Source organism: Salmo salar, chromosome 12 (assembly GCF_965601325.2).
Source record: "Salmo salar chromosome 12, fSalSal1, whole genome shotgun sequence".
Classification (NCBI taxonomy): domain Eukaryota; kingdom Metazoa; phylum Chordata; class Actinopteri; order Salmoniformes; family Salmonidae; genus Salmo; species Salmo salar.
In genome coordinates, this window is record NC_138302.1 from 24,994,926 (window position 1) to 25,014,326 (window position 19,401).

The 19,401-nt window shown below is 44.9% G+C and overlaps 1 protein-coding gene across 1 annotated transcript; it reads right to left on the reverse strand.

Annotated features, from left to right (window-relative positions):
- Positions 1 to 1,207: 1,207 nt before the first annotated feature.
- Positions 1,208 to 7,359, reverse strand: LOC106611398 (prostaglandin E2 receptor EP1 subtype). The gene is made up of 5 exons (XM_014211569.3): positions 6,952 to 7,359; positions 4,306 to 4,433; positions 3,530 to 4,090; positions 2,907 to 3,167; positions 1,208 to 2,610 (listed from the first exon to the last, which is right to left on the reverse strand). The coding sequence occupies exons 2-5, from the start codon at positions 4,390 to 4,392 to the stop codon at positions 2,332 to 2,334; spliced, it is 1,188 nt and encodes a 395-aa protein (XP_014067044.1). The 5' UTR covers positions 4,393 to 4,433; positions 6,952 to 7,359; the 3' UTR covers positions 1,208 to 2,331.
- Between the last annotated feature and the right edge of the window lie 12,042 nt (positions 7,360 to 19,401).

Genomic DNA, 19,401 nt, shown 5'->3' on the forward strand with positions numbered 1-19,401 from the left:
AAAGTAGGCCTTGAAATACATCCACAGGTACACCTCCAATTGACTCAAATGATGTCAATTAGCCTATCTAAAGCTTCTAAAGCCATGACATCATTTTCTGGAATTTTCCAAGCTGTTTAAAGGCACAGTCAACTTAGTGTATGTAAACTTCTGACCCACTGGAATTGTGATACAGTGAATTATAAGTGAAATAATCTGTCTGTAAACAATTGTTGGAAAAATGTCTTGTGTCATGCACAAAGTAGATGTCCTAACCGACTTGCCAAAACGATAGTTTGTTAACAAGACATTTGTGGAGTGATTGAAAAACTAGTTTTAATAACTCCAACCTTTTTGGGAAAAAATAAATAAATAAAAATCTATGAAATGAAATGTATGCATTCACTACTGTAAGTCGCTCTGGATAAGAGCGTCTGCTAAATGACTAAAATGTAAAAATGTAAATGTAAACTTGCGACTTCAACTGTACATATGTGGCTACCACAATTTTATTTAGTGTTGCTTGGAGTCAAAAATGTTATAGGAAAGAACTATGAGTGTTATTTATTGACTGCCATGGTCGATATAATTTGCTATTTAATTTACTTACTCTAAGCCAGCATTCCTTTCTTGCTCTTGTCCCATGGGAATCACATTTCGAGCATAGTTTCCAGCATCTTATCATTTGAATGAAAAAAATACCAAGTCAGACAGAATATATGAATTGTAGACAAGACTAGAGACTATAGAGGAAGGATTGTAATGGGCCCTGAGAAATAAATAAATCAAGCGTTGGACTTAGAACTGAACAGGGATGTTTTATGAGGTGTTATGATGACCCTCAGTCCTGGTTTGCTGGGTTGGCTTGTGTTGTTGCATGTGTTTTGGGAATTTGGTGTTTTGCTGACTTTGGCCTTTCTCCAAATGTATGATTTAAAAGCTCTGTCAAATGTACAGTTATGTGAGAGGAAAGTTTTCAGAGAAATACTTAGGCGGTAAGCAGGCTGCAGCATTAATCTTCAGTTTCCTATCGAAGAATATTCACTTGAGCATAATAGTCACTGTTTACTAGAATGGGCCCAGTTACACCATTTGATTTCTTTGCATTGTGTGTTTTCCCACCATATATTCAGGATACTGTACACCCTTTGAACATACTGTATTATTGTAATACTGTATTTAATACCTTGCCAGAGAGGAGAAAAAAAAGGACAACAACGGTATCTAATTCAGTCAAAACATTCTTCTTTATTTCATCACATTCAATTGCTTTACATTCCATAACTTCTTTACACGTCCCCAGAGAATTGAGGAAAAGCAATAAATATTTATAACTTGTACAATATTTGACATGAAGTAGCATTTTTATACATCAGAAGCTCAGGAAAAATCATAGTTCTCCCTTTACTTAACAAGCGATCTTAATCTTAGCATAACATTTACATAGCATACAACTCCGTTTTTTTGGAATCGTTCTGGAATCGTTAGACATCGGTGATGTTAAAATGTAATTGTTAAACCTTAACCAACAGACTCCAGAATAATCAAACATAACGTTCCACAAATGAGATCCAATCAGTTGAATGAATTGTGATATTTTTCTGCGTTACATTCTATTCATGAAGATATGTAGCTAGGCTTTGACCTTCTGATCTCTCAGATGAACCTCTGTGCTGATATAGCTGCACATTTTCATACGCTTCAAGCCTTTGACCTACTCACTATGCAAGTGTGTTTCTCAACTCTCCATCTGTGGGGTATTGTGTTTCTCAACTCTCCATCTGTTGGATAATGTGTTTCCCAACCCTCGGTCCTTTCGATAATGTGTTTCCCAACTCTCCATCAGTGGGATAATGCAGACTGACTGGTCCAATAGACCGTACTCGGACACCGGGTATGTCCGTACTCAATTCCTAGTTTTAATTTAAGAGATATCCAAAGGAGGATGATCTTAGCTTGCCAGTCACTGTGATGAAGAAGATTGAGAGATACTGCCATGGCTGAAGAACATGTAATCCTCATTTTTCAGAGCATCGCATCCTTCACTATACGTGACAACAGAAATGCCCTCTTTTTCTGTCGGTGGCCACCACAAAGTACCAAGGACCACGCTCGCTGCATGATGAGTAACTTTGCCTGAGACCTAAAGAGTTGCTTTGGCTCCCTGGTCAATACTAGGCTTTAGCTTAGCAGGCTAATGCAGTCTTCTTCTGGCACTCGCTCGAACACCGTCAGTCACACAGTCATATCCTGTTGACCTTATTCTTCTCCAAGCTTTTACTCTGAAAGGGGTTCCACTCCCAGCGTAGCAGCACACTCCCCTTCACATCGGCCTGGTGCTTGGTTATGATATCATATCCTGTTAACGGGATTGTTCTCCGAGCTCTTGGTCTGAAACGAGTTCCCCTCCCAGCGTCGGAGCACACTCCCTTTCAAATCGGCCTGGCGCTTGGTGATGAGGTAGATCTTGCGGAGGACGGCCCGACGCAGCAGGATATAGACCCAGGGGTCCAGGATCTGGTTCCAGGAAGCCAACCTCACGCCCATCAAATTCAACGTCTCGTAGGTGGCCATGTCAGCTTTATCAATGGAGCCCCTATAGGAGCGCATCACTGACATGAGCCCGAAGATCTGGGGCATAATAGAAGAGATATAATTGTTCATTGTTATACTTTGATCCAGCAGCATCATGCAACCTATTTTTTTGATGGGGCATTGACAGCCTAATTCCATTTTTTTTTAATAATCTTGTGTATTTTCAGTGTACAAATGGATCAAACTGAAGGGGCCTGTGGCCAGTCTTTGTTGTTGGGTGACTTTTTTCTAAATGTGTAGCGGGTGTAGGGAATAGGCATGGTGTGGTGGATGGAATCAGTAGCATCAGCGTCTACACTTGTTCATGACCTATTCCCACTTGTCCCACTCACCAGCAGAGGGCTCCAGCAGATACAGGACGTGACCATGATGCCCACCAGCTGCACTACCATCTCTATATCGTGGCTCTTGGCCACTGAGCGGTGGCTGTGGGACGATGAGTAGCCTGAGGGCCTCCGTCTCAGCCTGGCCAGAACCAGGGTCAGCCCGCTGATGGTGTTACACACCAGGGCCACCCCCAGCGACGTCAGGCCCAGCCCGGAGAAGAGCGTAACGAAGGCTACGTCCGCTTCCTGGGTGTCGTTAGCTAAGACCTTGATGAAGGAGAAGACAGACATTTAGTCGTTGTTGTATATAACGCTGTACTTTAACTCTGTACTTTATCCTGTGTTATTTCTATGAAGCTTTTTGTGCCTCCATTCACTTTAATGGTGGTAGGCAGATTTATTAAACGTCACATTGTTTAAATAACTGCCATAGAACTTTGAGAATGTTCAACCTAAAGCATTAGGGGAGCTCAGTATCTGGCTGCCAGGGCTGGGGTCTATTCAAATGTAATTAAATCAATAAATAATACATAAAAACGTTTTTCCATTTCTTAAATTTTTTTATTAAAATCACTTTCTGAACTGACAGCTGTGAATTCGAATTCACCCCAGCCCTGCTGGCTACTGACCTTGATAAAACACCAGCTGTTGGGGTGCTGGTAGGTGTATGACCCCAGCTGGAAACAGGGCAGCAGGGCCACGCAGAGGGCCACCAGCCAGATCCCAGAGAGGGACAGCTTGGTACGGGTGGTGGTAACTAAGGAGGAGTGGAGCAGTGGCTGCGTAACACCCAGACAGCGCTCGGCGGCCATCGCACAGCCCAGGAAGAGCGGACACAGGCCGAAGAACACCATAGATCCACCTAGGAACTGGCACATGGGGTCGGTCGAGCCGTTTGAGGAAGCGGCTGCCGCCTCAGGGAACACCCCTCCGGAGTGGTAAAGCCGGAGGACCAGCACTCCCGGGATGATGTGCCCAAAAACATCTGTCAGTACCAGGGAGCTGGCAAAGAGGAGGAAGGTGGCTTTGGAGCGTCGGCGCTGGTGGGAGTAGGCGTTGGCCAGGATGAACAAGGCCACGATGTTGGAGATGACGCCCAGGGTCATTGAGAGAGCGGCTGCGATCGGGCCTCCGGATATAGGTTTGTCCAAGGTGAGGTTCCCCAGGTGAGCCAGACTCTCCATTTCCACCTATACAATATGCAATATACAATACAACTTTATGTCCAATCACAATCTGAACTGTGTCTTTTTGCTGTCTAATGTTATCCAACCCACCGGACATCACACATACACACACACAGAAGTGAAACCAGCCTCCCTCCATTAGCTAGTTCTGGCCCCCTGGACTTTAACCAGTGACCTTCCGGTTACTGTTCCACTTCTCTAATATCTGGCCTACCTACCATCTCCATGTCCCACTGGCTGAGGTTGGAGAGGGGGTCGAGGGCCCCCGGGGGCCCGGAGAAGTTGTTGTGATTCATGGCTAGCATCACTGGGCTTTGAAGGTCAGGAACCCCATCACTGAGAGAGGCTGTGAAGACAAGGAGAGAGACAATATGATTATAGTGGTATTTCAGGCTTCAATGACCTGTAAGTAACATGGGGGAATGGGGTCATCGTATAGGTAGCAATATAAATGGAAAACACACACAGTCAATACTAGAATTCAGACTCTCAAGTTTCAGCAACACAACATGTCTTCTTCCCTATCTAGCTATCTACTAGCTATAAAATATCACGAGGATGAGTAACTCATGAATGACAACACAGTTCTCTATACTATTTAACCCACATAGATATAGAATATGCTTTAAAGCCCCTTTAAACTTAAACTTGACAAAAATAGCTATTTGCACCTCAGAGAATATCTGTACCTTAGAGACTGTTTGCATTAACTCTCCACACATCCAACCCTTACACAAGCACAAACACAGAAGCACACATAAACACACACACACACACACACACACACACACACACACACACACACACACACACACACACACACTCAACACTGCTGTTCTATTATATACCATTTATTCAACTGCGCAACCAAGACACTATCCACTTTATATTTGTAACACAGTCATACTTGACATAACACATTCATTATCTATACTGTATATTCTATTGTGTACATATCAGTTTTCAATGCATACTACCTTCCTCTAATTACTCATTATTTTGTATTTACTTTTGATTTTTATTGATATTGTACTGCAATGTTGAGCATCTATCACGCAAGCATTTCACTTAAACTTTTATACCTGCTGTAAACTGTGTACATGACGAATAATGATTACAATTTATTTTAAATGTTTATTTGAGGTAATAGCACCTAACCCCTAACCACAGCTATAGGATCAGCTCATTCTATCCCAATTCCCAAACATAACTATTAAGGAACCATTAAACAATATCTGAGCCTGTATCAGCGGTTCGGGACAGCTTCCACCTAATCCCACAAAACAGCTGCTCTATTCACACTAAGGTTGTACAATTGATATACAACGCATTTGACACAATAGTTGTGATACAACTGATATTTGCGTGATACAACTGAGAGGTTGTCTGCACACAAATATAGACACAACCATTCTGCATTGTCTCCACACACTGGTGTAATGACTTTTCTGCTGAAAAACTCTCTGTTGTATCATACAATCTGTTGTACATTAGTCATACGCCACTGATGGGTTAGAACTAAGGGCAAGTTATAACAGTTCCCTGTTGACAAGCACATAACTATTGAGACACATTCCATGAGCAGCTTCAATCCCTCAGGCTCTATTCTAGACCAGGGAGGCAGCAGGCAACACACGTTCTCGCTCTCTCTCTTGACAAAATGGTTTCCTCACATTAACACTTGTCTTTGGGAAGCATGGAAACATGGACATTACATTGAGGTGATGGTTATTTTTAAACCGCCTCAAATGGTCTGTGTTCGTTGGTTTAAAAGTAGACTTTCAAGCAATAAATCTTAAGCAAAAACGCATTTCTGATAACTCTACACACATGTTTGTGTTTCAACAGTGTCTATATTGTATTGATGTGGCAGACAGTACAGAGGCTATGTTTCTAATACAGATTTGTCTGTTTTATTCAGTGGTCTAATGTCATTAATAGAGGTGATATATGCTGCCAAGCTTATTCTACCCAACTCAATTAATAACTAGGCTATTCTACCCAACTCAATTAATAACTAGGCTATTCTATTCTACTCAATTAATGACTATGCTATTCTACCCAACTAAATTAATAACTAGGCTATTCTACCCAACTCAATTAATAACTATGCTATTCTACCCAACTCAATTAATAACTAGGCTATTATATTCTACTCAATTAATAACTATGCTATTCTACCCAACTCAATTAATAACTAGGCTATTCTACCCAACTCAATTAATAAATAGGCTATTCTACCCAACTCAATTAATAAATAGGCTATTCTACCCAACTCAATTAATAAATAGGCTATTCTACCCAACTCAATTAATAAATAGGCTATTCTATTCTACTCAATTCTATTCTATTGTTTTCTGTTCTATTATAGTAAAAAAAAAAAATAATCCAACAGGTGGTGCATTCAATATAAATGCATATATGTGTCATGAATAGACCTACATACTCACTAAACTTGAGGAAAACAGTTCTCCCGGCACAGCTCACCCTTACTGTAAATGAAACTAAAATAGGTTTAGTATCAAGTCACTGAGGATGAATCAGAAAACATCCAAAGACATTTTCTGGATTGACCTGTCACTGTCATCCTAATCACCCTACTAAATGACAAATGATTACCTTATCGAGTCAACCTGTAATTATTATTGAGGTCAAGGTGTGTTTAGCTATTTTAAATATGCACTACCATGCCATACATACCACTGACATGTCTTTGTGGCTCTGAAACATTCTTAACATAATTTCTTTGAGGAGGGTTATTTTTTTCCAAAGCTGTCCATTTGGTTACCCTTTATTAATACTGTTGCCATACACAAAAAGCCATCATAATTATGATAAGAAAATATTTAATGAATAATCATTACCATTACAGATTGGGCTGAATAATTCCAGTCAATTGTGATGTCCACCCTGTTAACGGAATTGTCCGCGGTGTTATTCAAAATCCAGATTCCAGAAAGATATACAGGTATCTATCTATATAATCCAAAGAAACCGTTGAAAACGAAACACATTCACCGAAGTCTTCCTAAATCGACTGGGGCAGAATAAAAGTACTCTAAAAGAAGAATCATTGTTCCATGATATCTCTTCGGCAGGATGATGACACTGAGTTAATATTCCCCATTGTTCTCGGAAAACAAATGTTCAACAACTTCCCAACAGAATTGCCTTCATCGCTTTTAATTCCGTTTATTGGAGTTTCATGATCAGGAGAGTGAGCGCGTGGAATATTCCAATGCTGCGGATAGGCTGTACCGGAGCTTCTCTGACTCGTGCTTCTCAATAGCGTTTTATATAGCGCGGTGTCCTAAAGGATAGGTAGCCCATGGGCGGCCCCGTGAGTCAATTTTAAGTCATATTATTTTCAGACATAGAAGAACACTTTTTCATGTCATTTGTCCATGTTTACATGTACGTTTTACGGTCACTGTTATACTAGGCTACTGTAGCCAATGTGAGTCACATTACTTTTTAATATCAGTCTGTATATACATGGTTCAGGAAATAATAACTCAAATAGCATTACAATAACCAGCTGCCAAACATCTATAGTTTAAAACAGATACCTAAATATTTGTTTGTTTTTAAATAGCCATTATTGATTAATTTGATCATTATTGCTCAGTAAAAATTACATGAACATATGGTCTATAGCCCATCATTATAAGAGGTGTGTCATTGTCGTGTGTGTAGGTGGCAGGGAAGTCAGGCGCAGGAGAAACCAACTTGGTGGAACTGGAGTAGTTTAATTATATTAAAACAAACTCCAAGAAACCAACGTACATTAAAGATAAACATGGGTAAGCTAACCCGTCGCACACCTATACAAAATACACGAACACATAACCACAACAATCTCCGACAAGGACATGAGGGGAAAGAGAGGGTTAAATACACAACATGTAATTAATGGGATTGGAACCAGGTGTGTAGGAAGACAAGACAAAACCAATGGAAAATGAAAAATGGATCAATGATGGCTAGAAGACCGGTGACGTCGACCCGCCGAGCACCACCCGAACAAGGAGGGGCATCGACTTCGGCAGAGCCGATGTGCGGCTCCAGCAGCGCGTCGACACCGGCCTCGGGGACGACCCAGAGGACGAGGTGCAGGGTGATCCGGATGAAGATGATGGAACTCTCGCAGCAGGGAAGGATCCTCCACCGGAACCCAGCATCTCTCCTCCGGACCGTACCCCTCCTAGTCCACGAGGTACTGAAGGTCCCGACGTCTCGCCCGACGTCTCGATTCCAGGATGGATCGAACAGAGTACGCCGGGGCCCCCTCAATGTCCAGAGGGGGCGGAGGAACCTCCCGCACCTCAGCCTCCTGGAGCGGGCCAGCCACCACCGGCCTGAGGAGAGACACGTGGAACGAGGGGTTAATGCGGTAATGGGGGGGAAGCTTTAACCTGTAACATACCTCGTTCACTCTCCTCAGGACTTTAAACAGTCCCACAAACCGCGGACCCAGCTTCCGGCAGGGCAGGCGGAGGGGCAGGTTTCGGGTTGAGAGCCAGACCCTGTCCCCCGGTGCAAACACCGGGGCCTCACTGCGGTGACAGTCTGCACCAACTTGGTGGATGTGAGCAGTGTCCCAGGTTTCCTCCGCGCGCCGGAACCAGTCGTCCACCGCAGGAGCCTCGGTCTGACTCTGATGCAAAGGGGCCAGAACCGGCTGATACCCCAACACACACTGAAAAGGAGAAAGGTTAGTGGAGGAGTGGCGGAGCGAGTTCTGGGCCATCTCTGCCCAGGGCACGAACGCCGACCACTCCCCCGGCCGGTCCTGGCAATAAGACCTCAGAAACCTACCCACATCCTGGTTAACTCTCTCCACCTGCCTGTTACTCTCAGGGTGAAAACCCAAGGTAAGGCTGACCGAGACCCCCAGCCATTCCATGAACGCCTTCCAGACCCTTGACATAACCTGGGGGCCCCGATCAGACACTATATCCTCAGGCACCCCGTAGTGCCGGAAGACGTGTGTAAACAGAGCCTCCGCAGTCTGTAGGGCCGTAGGGAGACCGGGCAAAGGGAGGAGACGACAGGACTTAGAAAAACGATCCACAACAACCAGGATCGTGGTGTTACCTTGTGAAGGTGGAAGATCGGTTAGGAAATCCACCGACAAGTGCGACCATGGTCGTTGTGGAACGGGTAAGGGTTGTAACTTACCTCTGGGTCAGTGTCTAGGAGCCTTGCACTGGGCGCACACTGAGCAGGAGGAAACATACAGTGGGGGGAAAAAGTATTTGATCCCCTGCTGATTTTGTACGTTTGCCCACTGACAAAGAAAGGATTCGTCTATAATTTTAATGGTAGGTTTATTTGAACAGTGAGAGATAGAATAACAACAAAAATATCCAGAAAAACGCATGTCAAAAATGTTATAAATTGATTTGCATTTTAATGATGGAAGTAAGTACTTGACCCCCTCTCAATCAGAAACATTTCTGGCTCCCAGGTGTCTTTTATACAGGTAACGAGCTGAGATTAGGAGCACACTCTTAAAGGGAGTGCTCCTAACCGCAGCTTGTTACCTGTAAAAAAGACACCTGTCCACAGAAGCAATCAATCAATCAGATTCCAAACTCTCCACCATGGCCAAGACCAAAGAGCTCTCCAAGGATGTCAGGGACAAGATTGTAGACCTACACAAGGCTGGAATGGGCTACAAGACCATCGCCAAGCAGCTTGGTGAGAAGGTGGCAACATTTGGTGCGGTTATTCGCAAATGGAAGAAACACAAAAGAACTGTCAATCTCCCTCGGCCTGGGGCTCCATGCAAGATCTCACCTCGTGGAGTTCCAATGATCATGAGAACGGTGAGGAATCAGCCCAGAACTAAACTGGAAGATCTTGTCAATGATCTCAAGGCAGCTGGGACCATAGTCACCAAGAAAACAATTGGTAACACACTACGCTGTGAAGGACTGAAATCCTGCAGCGCCCGCAAGGTCCCCCTGCTGTAAACCCTCACGTCCTTAACCTGTTGGGGATTGGGGGCAGTATTTGCACGGCCGGATAAAAAAACGTACCCGATTTAATCTGGTTACTACTCTTGCCCAGTAACTAGAATATGCATATAATTGTTTGATTTGGATAGAAAACACCCTAAAGTTTCTAAAACTGTTTGAATGGTGTCTGTGAGTATAACAGAACTCATATGGCAGTCAAAACCCTGAGACAAATCCTGACAGGAAACTGAAATCTGATGTGTGGATATCACTTCAAACATTTGCCATTGAAACACACAGGGGCTTGTGAATCATTTAGCACTTCCTATGGCTTCCACTAGATGTCCCCAGTCTTTACAAAGTGGTTTGAGTCTCCTACTATCAAAATTGACTGAAAGAGAGGCTGTTTATCTTGGTCACAGGGGATGGGCCATTACCATTGTGACGTCGGCGCCCATGGGTACTCTCCCTTTTCGAAACGTTTTGAAAGACAATGCAACCGTCCCAATGGAATATTATTGAAGCCCTGGTTTAAAAAGCCCCTAAAGATTTATGTTATACAACGTTTGACATGTTTGAACGAACTTAAATATATTTTTTTTACTCATTCCTGACGACAAGTCAGACGCACACGGTACATTTTCACTAGCCTTCGGAGCGCGCTAACACTATTGGGACATAAATTATTTACTTTTTTGAACAAAACTACATTTGTTATGGACCTGGGATTCCTAGAAGTGCCTTCTGATAAAGATAATCAAAGGTAAGGGATTATTTACAATAGTATTTTTGATGGTTGATCGTTCCAAGATGGCTCCAACATTTATAGCCTAGACTTTTTTTCTGGGCATACCACGTCGTTTATTGCAAAGTGTGATTTCTCAGTAAAGTTATTTTTAAAATCTGGCAAAGAGATGGCATTCAAGACATGTTAATCTATAAATCTTTGAATGACAATATTACATTTTAACAATGTTTTCGAATAGTAATTTTGTAAATTGTGGCGCTAATTCACCAGAAGCATTTGAGGGAAAAGATTTTCTGAACGTCATGCTCCGATGTAAAATGCTGTTTTTATATATAAATATGAACTTTATCGAACAAAAAAATGCATGTGTTGTGTAACATGATGTCCTAGGAGTGTCATCTGATGAAGGTTGTCAAAGGTTAGTGCTGCATTTAGCTGTGTTTTGGGTATTTGTGATGCATGCTAGTTGCTTTGAAAATGGCTGTGTGATTATTTCTGGCTGGGTACTCGGCTGACATAATCTAATGTTTTGCTTTTGCTGTAAAGTCTTTTTGAAATCGGACAACGTGGTTCGATTCAGGAGAGGTGTATCTATAAAACGGTGTAAAATAGTCATATGTTTGAGAAATTGAAGTTATAGCATTTATGAGGTTTTGCATTTAGCGCGACGCGATTCCACTGGCTGTTGATTAGGGTGGGACGCAAGCGTCCCACTGGCCCAGACAGGTTAACTAAAGTGGGCCACCAGTATTTCCCACTAAGACAGCGCATCGTCCGACCGATCCCAGGATGACCAGAGGAGGGTGACGTGTGAGCACAGTAGATCAATCGGTCACGGACAGCAGACGGACCGTACAGACGCCCAGCTGGACACTGAGGGAGAACGGGCTCTGCACATGACGCCTGCTCAATGTCCGCGTCCAGCTCCCACACTACCGGTGCCACCAAACAAGAGGCTGGGATTATGGGAGTGGGATCTATGGACCGCTCCTCAGTGTCATACAGCCGGGACAGTGCATCTGCCTTAACGTTCTGGGAGCCTGGTCTGTAAGAGAGGGTAAACACAAAATGGGTGAAAAACATGGCCCACCTTGCCTGGCGAGGATTCAGTCTCCTCGCCTTCCGGATGTACTCCAGATTGCGGTGGTCAGTCCAGATGAGAAAAGGGTGTTCAGCCCCCTCAAGCCAATGTCTCCACACCTTCAAAGCCTTGACGACAGCCAACAGCTTCCGGTCCCCCACATCATAGTTTCGTTCTGCCGGGCTGAGCTTCTTAGAGAAGAAGGCACAGGGGCGGAGCTTAGGTGGCGTACCCGAGCGCTGAGAGAGCACAGCTCCTATCTCAGCCTCAGACGCGTCCACCTCCACTATGAATTGCAAAGAGAGATCCGGATGAGCCAAAACAGGAACCGAGGTAAACAGAGCCTTCAGTTGCCTAAAAGCCTTGTCCGCCCTAGCCGACCACTGCAAGCGCACCGGACCCCCCTTCAGCAGTGAGGTAATGGGAGCAGCTACCTGACCAAAACCCCGGATAAACCTCCGGTAGTAATTGGCAAACCCTAAAAATTGCTTGGAGTCGGCCAATTACGCACGGCTGCCATGCGGTCACTTTCCATCTCCACTCCTGACGTGGATAGCCGATACCCTAAGAAGGAGACGGACTGTTGAAAGAACAGGCATTTCTCAGCCTTGACATACAGGTCATGCTCCAACAGGCGTCCAAGCACTCTGCGCACCAGGGACACATGCTCGGCGTGTGTAGCGGAGTATATCAGAATGTCATCAATATACACCACTACACCCTGCCCGTGCAGGTCCCTGAAAATCTTGTCTACAAAAGATTGGAAGACTGATGGAGCATTCTTCAACCCGTACGGCATGACGAGGTACTCATAATGCCCTGAGGTGGTACTAAATGCTGTCTTCCACTCGCCTCCCTCTCGGATACGCACCAGGTTGTACGCACTCCTGAGATCCAGTTTGGTGAAAAAGCGCACCCCGTGCATTAACTCAATCGCCGTGGCGATCAGAGGTAGCGGGTAACTGTACCCCACCGTGATTTTATTGAGACCTCGATAATCAATGCACGGGCGCAGACCTCCATCCTTCTTCTTCACAAAAAAGAAACTCGAGGAGACGGGTGAAATGGAGGACCGAATGTACCCCTGACACAGGGATTCGGAGACTTATGTCTCCATAGCCAACGTCTCCGCTTGCAACAGGGGATACACATGACTCCTGGGAAGTGCAGCGTCTACCATGAGATTTATCGCACAATCCCCCTGTCGATGGGGTGGTAATTGAGTCGCCTTCTTTTTACAGAAGGCGAGAGCCAAATCGGCATATTCGGGGGGAATGTGCACGGTGGAGACCTGGTCTGGACTTTCCACCGTAGTAGCACCAACGGAAACCCCTACACACCTACCTGAGCACTCTCGCGACCACCCCGTGAGAGCCCTCTGTGGCCAAGAAAAAGTGGGGTTATGACAAGTTAACCAAGGTAGACCCAGCACCACGGGATACACAGGAGTGTCAATAAGGAAAAGACACATTTTTTCCTTGTGACCCCCCCTGCGTCACCATACTCAAAGGAGCTGTGGCCTGCCTGATAAACCCTGACCCTAATGGTCGACTATCTAAAGTGTGAACGGGGAATGGCACATCCACGGGTACAATGGGGGTCCCTAAACTATGAGCAAACGCTTGATCAATAAAATTCCCAGTCACGCCTGAATCTACTAGCGCCTTATGCTGGGAACACGGGGAAAAATCTGGAAAAGTGACAGACACAAATATATGGGCAACAGAGGGCTCTGGATGAGAATGGTGCCTACTCACCTGGGGTGGCGCCAGAGCGCCCTGCCTGCTACCTCGCTTCCCAGAAGAACCTACCCTGCACCGACCAGCAGTGTGACCTCTGCGGTCACAGATGGTGCATGAGCGGGAACCCCCTCCGGTCTCCCTCTGCACCCTCCCTCCCAGCTCCATGTGTATAGGAGAGGGGGTGCGGGAGGATGGAACCACCAGACCCCGATCTGGATGTCCGCGAGCAGCCAGCAAATTGTCCAGCCGGATGGACAGATCCACCAGCTGGTCGAAGGTGAGGGTGGTGTCTCTGCAGGCCAGCTCCCGACGGACGTCCTCACGCAGACTGCAGCAGTAATGGTCGATCAGGGCCCTGTGATTCCATCCCGCACTGAACTCCAGGGCAAAATCCTGGACGCTCCTCATCTCCTGCCTCAGATGGTAGAGGCGCTCACCCGCCGCTCTGCCTTCGGGTGGGTGGTCGAAGACTGCCCGAAAACGGTGGGTGAACTCCTCATAACGGTCCAACGCCGCATCTCCTCCTCCACACACAGCGCTGGCCCATTCCAGGGCTCTCCCGGTGAGGCACGAGACGAGGGCGAAACTCTTCTCACGGTCTGATGGAACTGGGTGGACCGTGGCCAGATAAAGGTCTAATTGGAGGAAGAAACCCTGGCAGCCGGCAGTATTTCCGTCATACCCCTGAGGCATGGATATACGGATTCCACCGGGTTCAGGTTGAGAAGGGGCGCTCAGTATAGATCTCGGTTGGGCTGGTGGAGGTGCTGGAAGAACTCCCTTTCTCTCCCAGCGGTCCATATTCTGGACAACGCGATCCATGGCGGCGCATAGATGGTGAAGCTTCTTCGCATGCTCCTGGACGCGCTCCTCCACCTCCATGTCCGGGGTATCCTTTCCTGCTGACTTCATAATTTTGGTCGGAGAGTCTGTCATTGTCATGTGTGTGGGTGGCAGGGAAGTCAGGCGCAGGAGAAACCAACTTGGTGGAACTGGAGTAGTTTAATTATATTAAAACAAACTCCAAAAAACCAACGTACATAAAAGATAAACATGAGTAAACTAACCCGTCGCACACCTATACAAAATACACGAACACATAACCACAAACAATCTCCGACAAGGACATGAGGGGAAACAGAGGGTTAAATACACAGTATGTAATTAATGGGATTGGAACCAGGTGTGTAGGAAGACAAGACAAAACCAATGGAAAATGAAAAATGGATCAATGATGGCTAGAAGACCGGTGACGTCGACCCGCCGAGCATCACCCAAACAAGGAGGGGCATCGATTTCGGTAGAAGTCGTGACAAGGTGAAACACTACATGCAGTAGGTTTGACAGTATAGTGCAGCCTGTATAGGAAAGTGTGAAATGATACTTATACTTATAATTCACCATTAAATACTGGTATACAGTAATTCAGGCTATTTTCTGTGCTCCTGTAAAAATAAATTTGTTGCAAGTGTTTTTAACGTGTGCATCTCAGAGTGTGCCTTGAGGTATTGTAGCAAAAATATATATGTTTTATTGTCACATACACCAGATAGGTGCAGTGAAATGTGTTGTTTTACAGGGTCAGCCATAGTATTATGGCACCCCTGGAGCAAATGAAGGTTAACTGCCTTGCTCAAGGGCACATAAACAGATTTCTCACCTTGTCGGCTGGGGTATTCAAAACAGCGACCTTTCGGTTACTGGCCCCACGCTCTATTCGCTAGGCTACCTGCCGCCCTAGTGAGATCTATCTGATTTCTCTAGATCAGTGTTCTTTTTCCAGGTCTTAGGATCAATGCTTGGTTTCAAATTGATGATAAAGTGCAAACCAAGACGAGAGATGGCATTTCTCTCTTGCTACGCTGACGCTGCATATGAAACATGATGTTATAAATAACTAGAGGTGTCAACTATCAGGCCAGACCCAGTAAAAGTTGAATACTTTGCGGAGGACATACTATAGGCCTATGAGGTAGGCAGACTGGTTCTCTAGTGGCTTTTTACTCTCCTGTCTAAATGTATGATATAGGCTAATATTAGGCAAATATATTCTAAACCAGACACTTAATTCATGCAGTGATTGATTATGACAGGCTTTATTAGCCTGCTATAGATAGCCCAGATATCAAGGGAATTAATTCACTCTGATCAGCCCAAGAATTATTAATGTTATACTACTTACTGTAGGCCTGTGTGTTATCCCACTCTGGTTTTAAATATATTGAATGTCATTTTAATACTCACTCATATGGTTACCCAGAGACCATGCAGCTTAGTTAGGGAACTCCTTTCCATCCTCTACTACTAACATTATTCATTTAGTGCTGAAACTGTCTGTCTTTCTCTCTCTTTGATTGACAGCTTAGTATAAAAAGAGGTGATAGGAGGAATGTGTCAGGTGGTCCAACCAAAGCGTGGCGCTCGTCTCGTACTGCCCACTGGAGACAGGTGCGCGTGTTTGTTTAATTAAATCATTATTTGGCAACGCCAGGGCAGACACAGGCTTGTGGCTTGGCATTGGATTAAGAGCAAAAAGAAGTGGATGGAAAGAGAGAGAGACAGAAAGAGACAGAAAGAGATAGAGAAAGAGAGGAGGGCAAGGAAGAGAATAAGCGACAGAAAGAAAGAAAGAAAGAAAGAAAGAAAGAAAGAAAGAAAGAAAGAAAGAAAGAAAGAAAGAAAGAAAGAAAGAAAGAAAGAAAGAAAGAAAAAGCAAGAAAGAAAGAGAGGAGGGTGAGGAAGAGAAAGAGACAGAAAGAGAGAGAGAAAGAGACACAGAGAGAGAAAGAGACAGAGAGAGAGAAAGAGAGGAGGGTGAGGAAGAGAGAAAGAGAGGAGAGCGAGGAAGAGAAAGAGACAGAAAGAGAGAGAGAAAGAGACAGAAAGAGAGAGAGAAAGAGAGAGAAAGAGACAGAAAGAGAGAGAGAAAGAGACGAGAGAGGACATTCATGTTTAGTATGGTTCTGAGGGAATACTCTGAGACATTGGTTTGGTATTCCATTGGACTGGACCAGGTCTACTAGGCCTTCCAAATGATTCAAAACATCTCTCACAAAGAGAGGCTTTGTGAAGGCTGAAATGGCGAGAAAGATGTCTGGCTGAAGAGTAGTCTATCAACAAAACCAGAACACAACGTAAGAACCACAACATCTGTTAGAGTGAAAGAAGGTGAGAGACGGTGAGAATGATCAAATGCGCGATCAAGAAACAACCAGTGTGTGAAAAGTAAATGGAATGCCGCATAAAAAATTGAAAAGGGAATTTAACGAGGTGCATCAAAGGAGGGTTTGACCTTTTGATCTAAAAAATCGCCGAAGCAATCTAAGAAGTGAAAACATCTCCTTCATTTCACTTCCTACTTTCTCTGTAATTCCTTTCCCATTTTAACGTGACATTCCTGAAAATCAATCAATCAATGACATTTAATTATAAAGCCATTTTTACATCAGCAGATGTCACAAAGACCTTATACAGAAACCCAGCTTAAAACCCCAAACAGCAAGCAATGCAGATGTAGAAGCACGGTGGCTAGAAAAAACTCCCTAAAAAGGCAGGAACCTAGGAAGAAACCTAGAGAGGAGCCAGGCTCTGAGGGGTGGCCAGTCCTCTTCTGGCTGTGCCAGGTGGAGACTATAAGAGTACATGGCCATTAAGGCCAGAAAATAACGACATCAGTACCAGCCAGACTACCTTCACCTCACACATACGCACCAAACGGGCTTAACAGTGGCAGGAGATGGTTTCTCTTTCAACGTTCCTCAGTAGGAAGCCAGGATCTGATAACACGAGCAGGAATTGCGTGACAACCGACGACCTTGATCATCCAGAAGCGCAAAACAGCGTTGGAAGTTCAAAGGATTGGAATGGCTCAAACCTTCCCCATTAGTACCATGTCTACGTCCCAAAATGCATCCTATTCTCTACACAGTGCACTACTTTTGACCAGGACCTGTAGGGTTCTATAGGGAATAGGTTGCCTTTTGCGACGCACCCCATCTCAAAGAGCGCCACAGTTGTGGGAATATTGATCTTGGGAGTTGGATCCGGAATCCAGGACCAAGAAGAAGACAACTTTCGTTCTTTTTTTAACAGCTGGGGTTGTCAGAGTCAGACCCGTAGAGCAGAAGTTAAGTCAAGCACTTGGCCCTGACGAGACGTCCCCCCCTCCCCCGGCCCCCTTTTTCTATGAAAAATGTTCCCCATTCTGATCTCTTTCCCCCATTTTCTTGGTAATTTGCGCTCGCAAACTTTGCCATTTGGCCTGTGCAATGGCCCCGTTGTCCTTCCAACACCCAGTCTGGCTCTGAGGCCTCCTTGGGCTCCCTCGGCTCCTCAATCTCCCCCACTGACCACAAAGTGGTCCTGAAAACCACTGACTGCTCTCCTCTTCCTCTCTTCCCCCCTTTTCTGTCTCAACAGTGAACCTTCCGGCCTTTGAACCGCTCTCCGATGGAGCAGCGAAATGGAGGATTGGAAAAGCCAGGCAAAAGGTTTTGGATAAAGATCTCTCTCTGTTGATATCAAGTTGGAAATGCTAGACTAAAGAAAAGCACAGAGTTAAGTACTCTTTGGTCACTGCAAACCGTTTGCGTGCGCGGCACTTCGCTCGTCCAAATCTGCATCCCATGCGGTAAGAAAAAAAAACATATTCTGTCTGTATCGCTGAGCACCCCATATCTCAACCTGTCTCAGGCGTTTTAGTGTCACCCTCAAACCCAAGAATAGAGATGGTTGTGCCTCTCCGATCAGTTTCTGATGGAAGTTCCTTCTGTGCCGTCTCTCCAGTCTTCATTTGCACTAAATTCTTCAATATCTTATGCAATAAACCCACGTGATGTTGAATTAATATGAATTAAAGGAACCCTATCAGATGCAGTAGCTGCTGACACTGTGTCTGATGTCACTTTATTATGGGGTCTTTTGTCTGTATTTTGCCTTCAGAACAACCTTTCCAACTGCAGAAATCTTGACACCCAGGCAACAGCAGCTGCAGTCCTAAATAATTTGAACAGCTTTGTTTGCCAAACTGCCCACATGCACACAGCACCGTGAGTGTTATTTTGAATAAAACAATATGCAGTCATACAATTTATTCACAGAGACAAACAGAAACCACAAACCATATCATAATCTGTCCCCCTAACGTTTTACAGTGAGATGTTTTGCTGTCATGATTGGAAAGCCATATGCTATCTAGCCACTCTAGAATCAACAGGATAAATTGGATGCCTACTGGAATGTCTATAGTACATCACAATATGCAAATCAGCATCACTGACTCTAAGCACTTAGTCCATTCATAAAGAGATGACTATGATGAGTGGAATGGAAGGAAGATGGAAGCTTGTTTGTTCTGGAACGGTTGGATGGGTTCTTTCGGTTCCGCTGGCAGGCTACCTCACTACTTTTCTCTGTGGGAGGGGGTGACAGTCTGACAGACAGACACTCAGACAGACAGAGACAATAGTGGTTCTTAGATTTACCACAGTGATGGATTCATGGAATATTCCACACTTTCTATCCATCACGCGGTGTAAATCTACCAGCACTGAGCACTCACACATTTCAATCCCCCGACCTGGGGTATGCTAATATAGGTGTTTATCGTGGCCAGGCCTTCTCTCCACCAGAACCCTATGTTGAAACCAAGAGCAGAGACAAAGAGGAGAAAATGGGTTTATTGATCTTCTGGGAACTTGGGGCTGAAATGCACTCTGGGTAGTCTTAGGCTTCGTCCCAAATGGGCTTTCCCTATATAGTGCACTACTTTTGACCAGAGC

Bases quoted from the DNA above. Each gene is read 5' to 3' on its own strand.
- LOC106611398 (XM_014211569.3), bottom strand. From the start codon at position 4,392: ATGCTAGCCATGAATCACAACAACTTCTCCGGGCCCCCGGGGGCCCTC. The intron at 3,168-3,529 runs GTCAGTAGCCAG...TCCTTCATCAAG, and splicing joins ACAGCTGGTGTTTTATCAAG to GTCTTAGCTAACGACACCCA. The intron at 2,611-2,906 runs GTGAGTGGGACA...ATTATGCCCCAG, and splicing joins TCTGCTGGAGCCCTCTGCTG to ATCTTCGGGCTCATGTCAGT.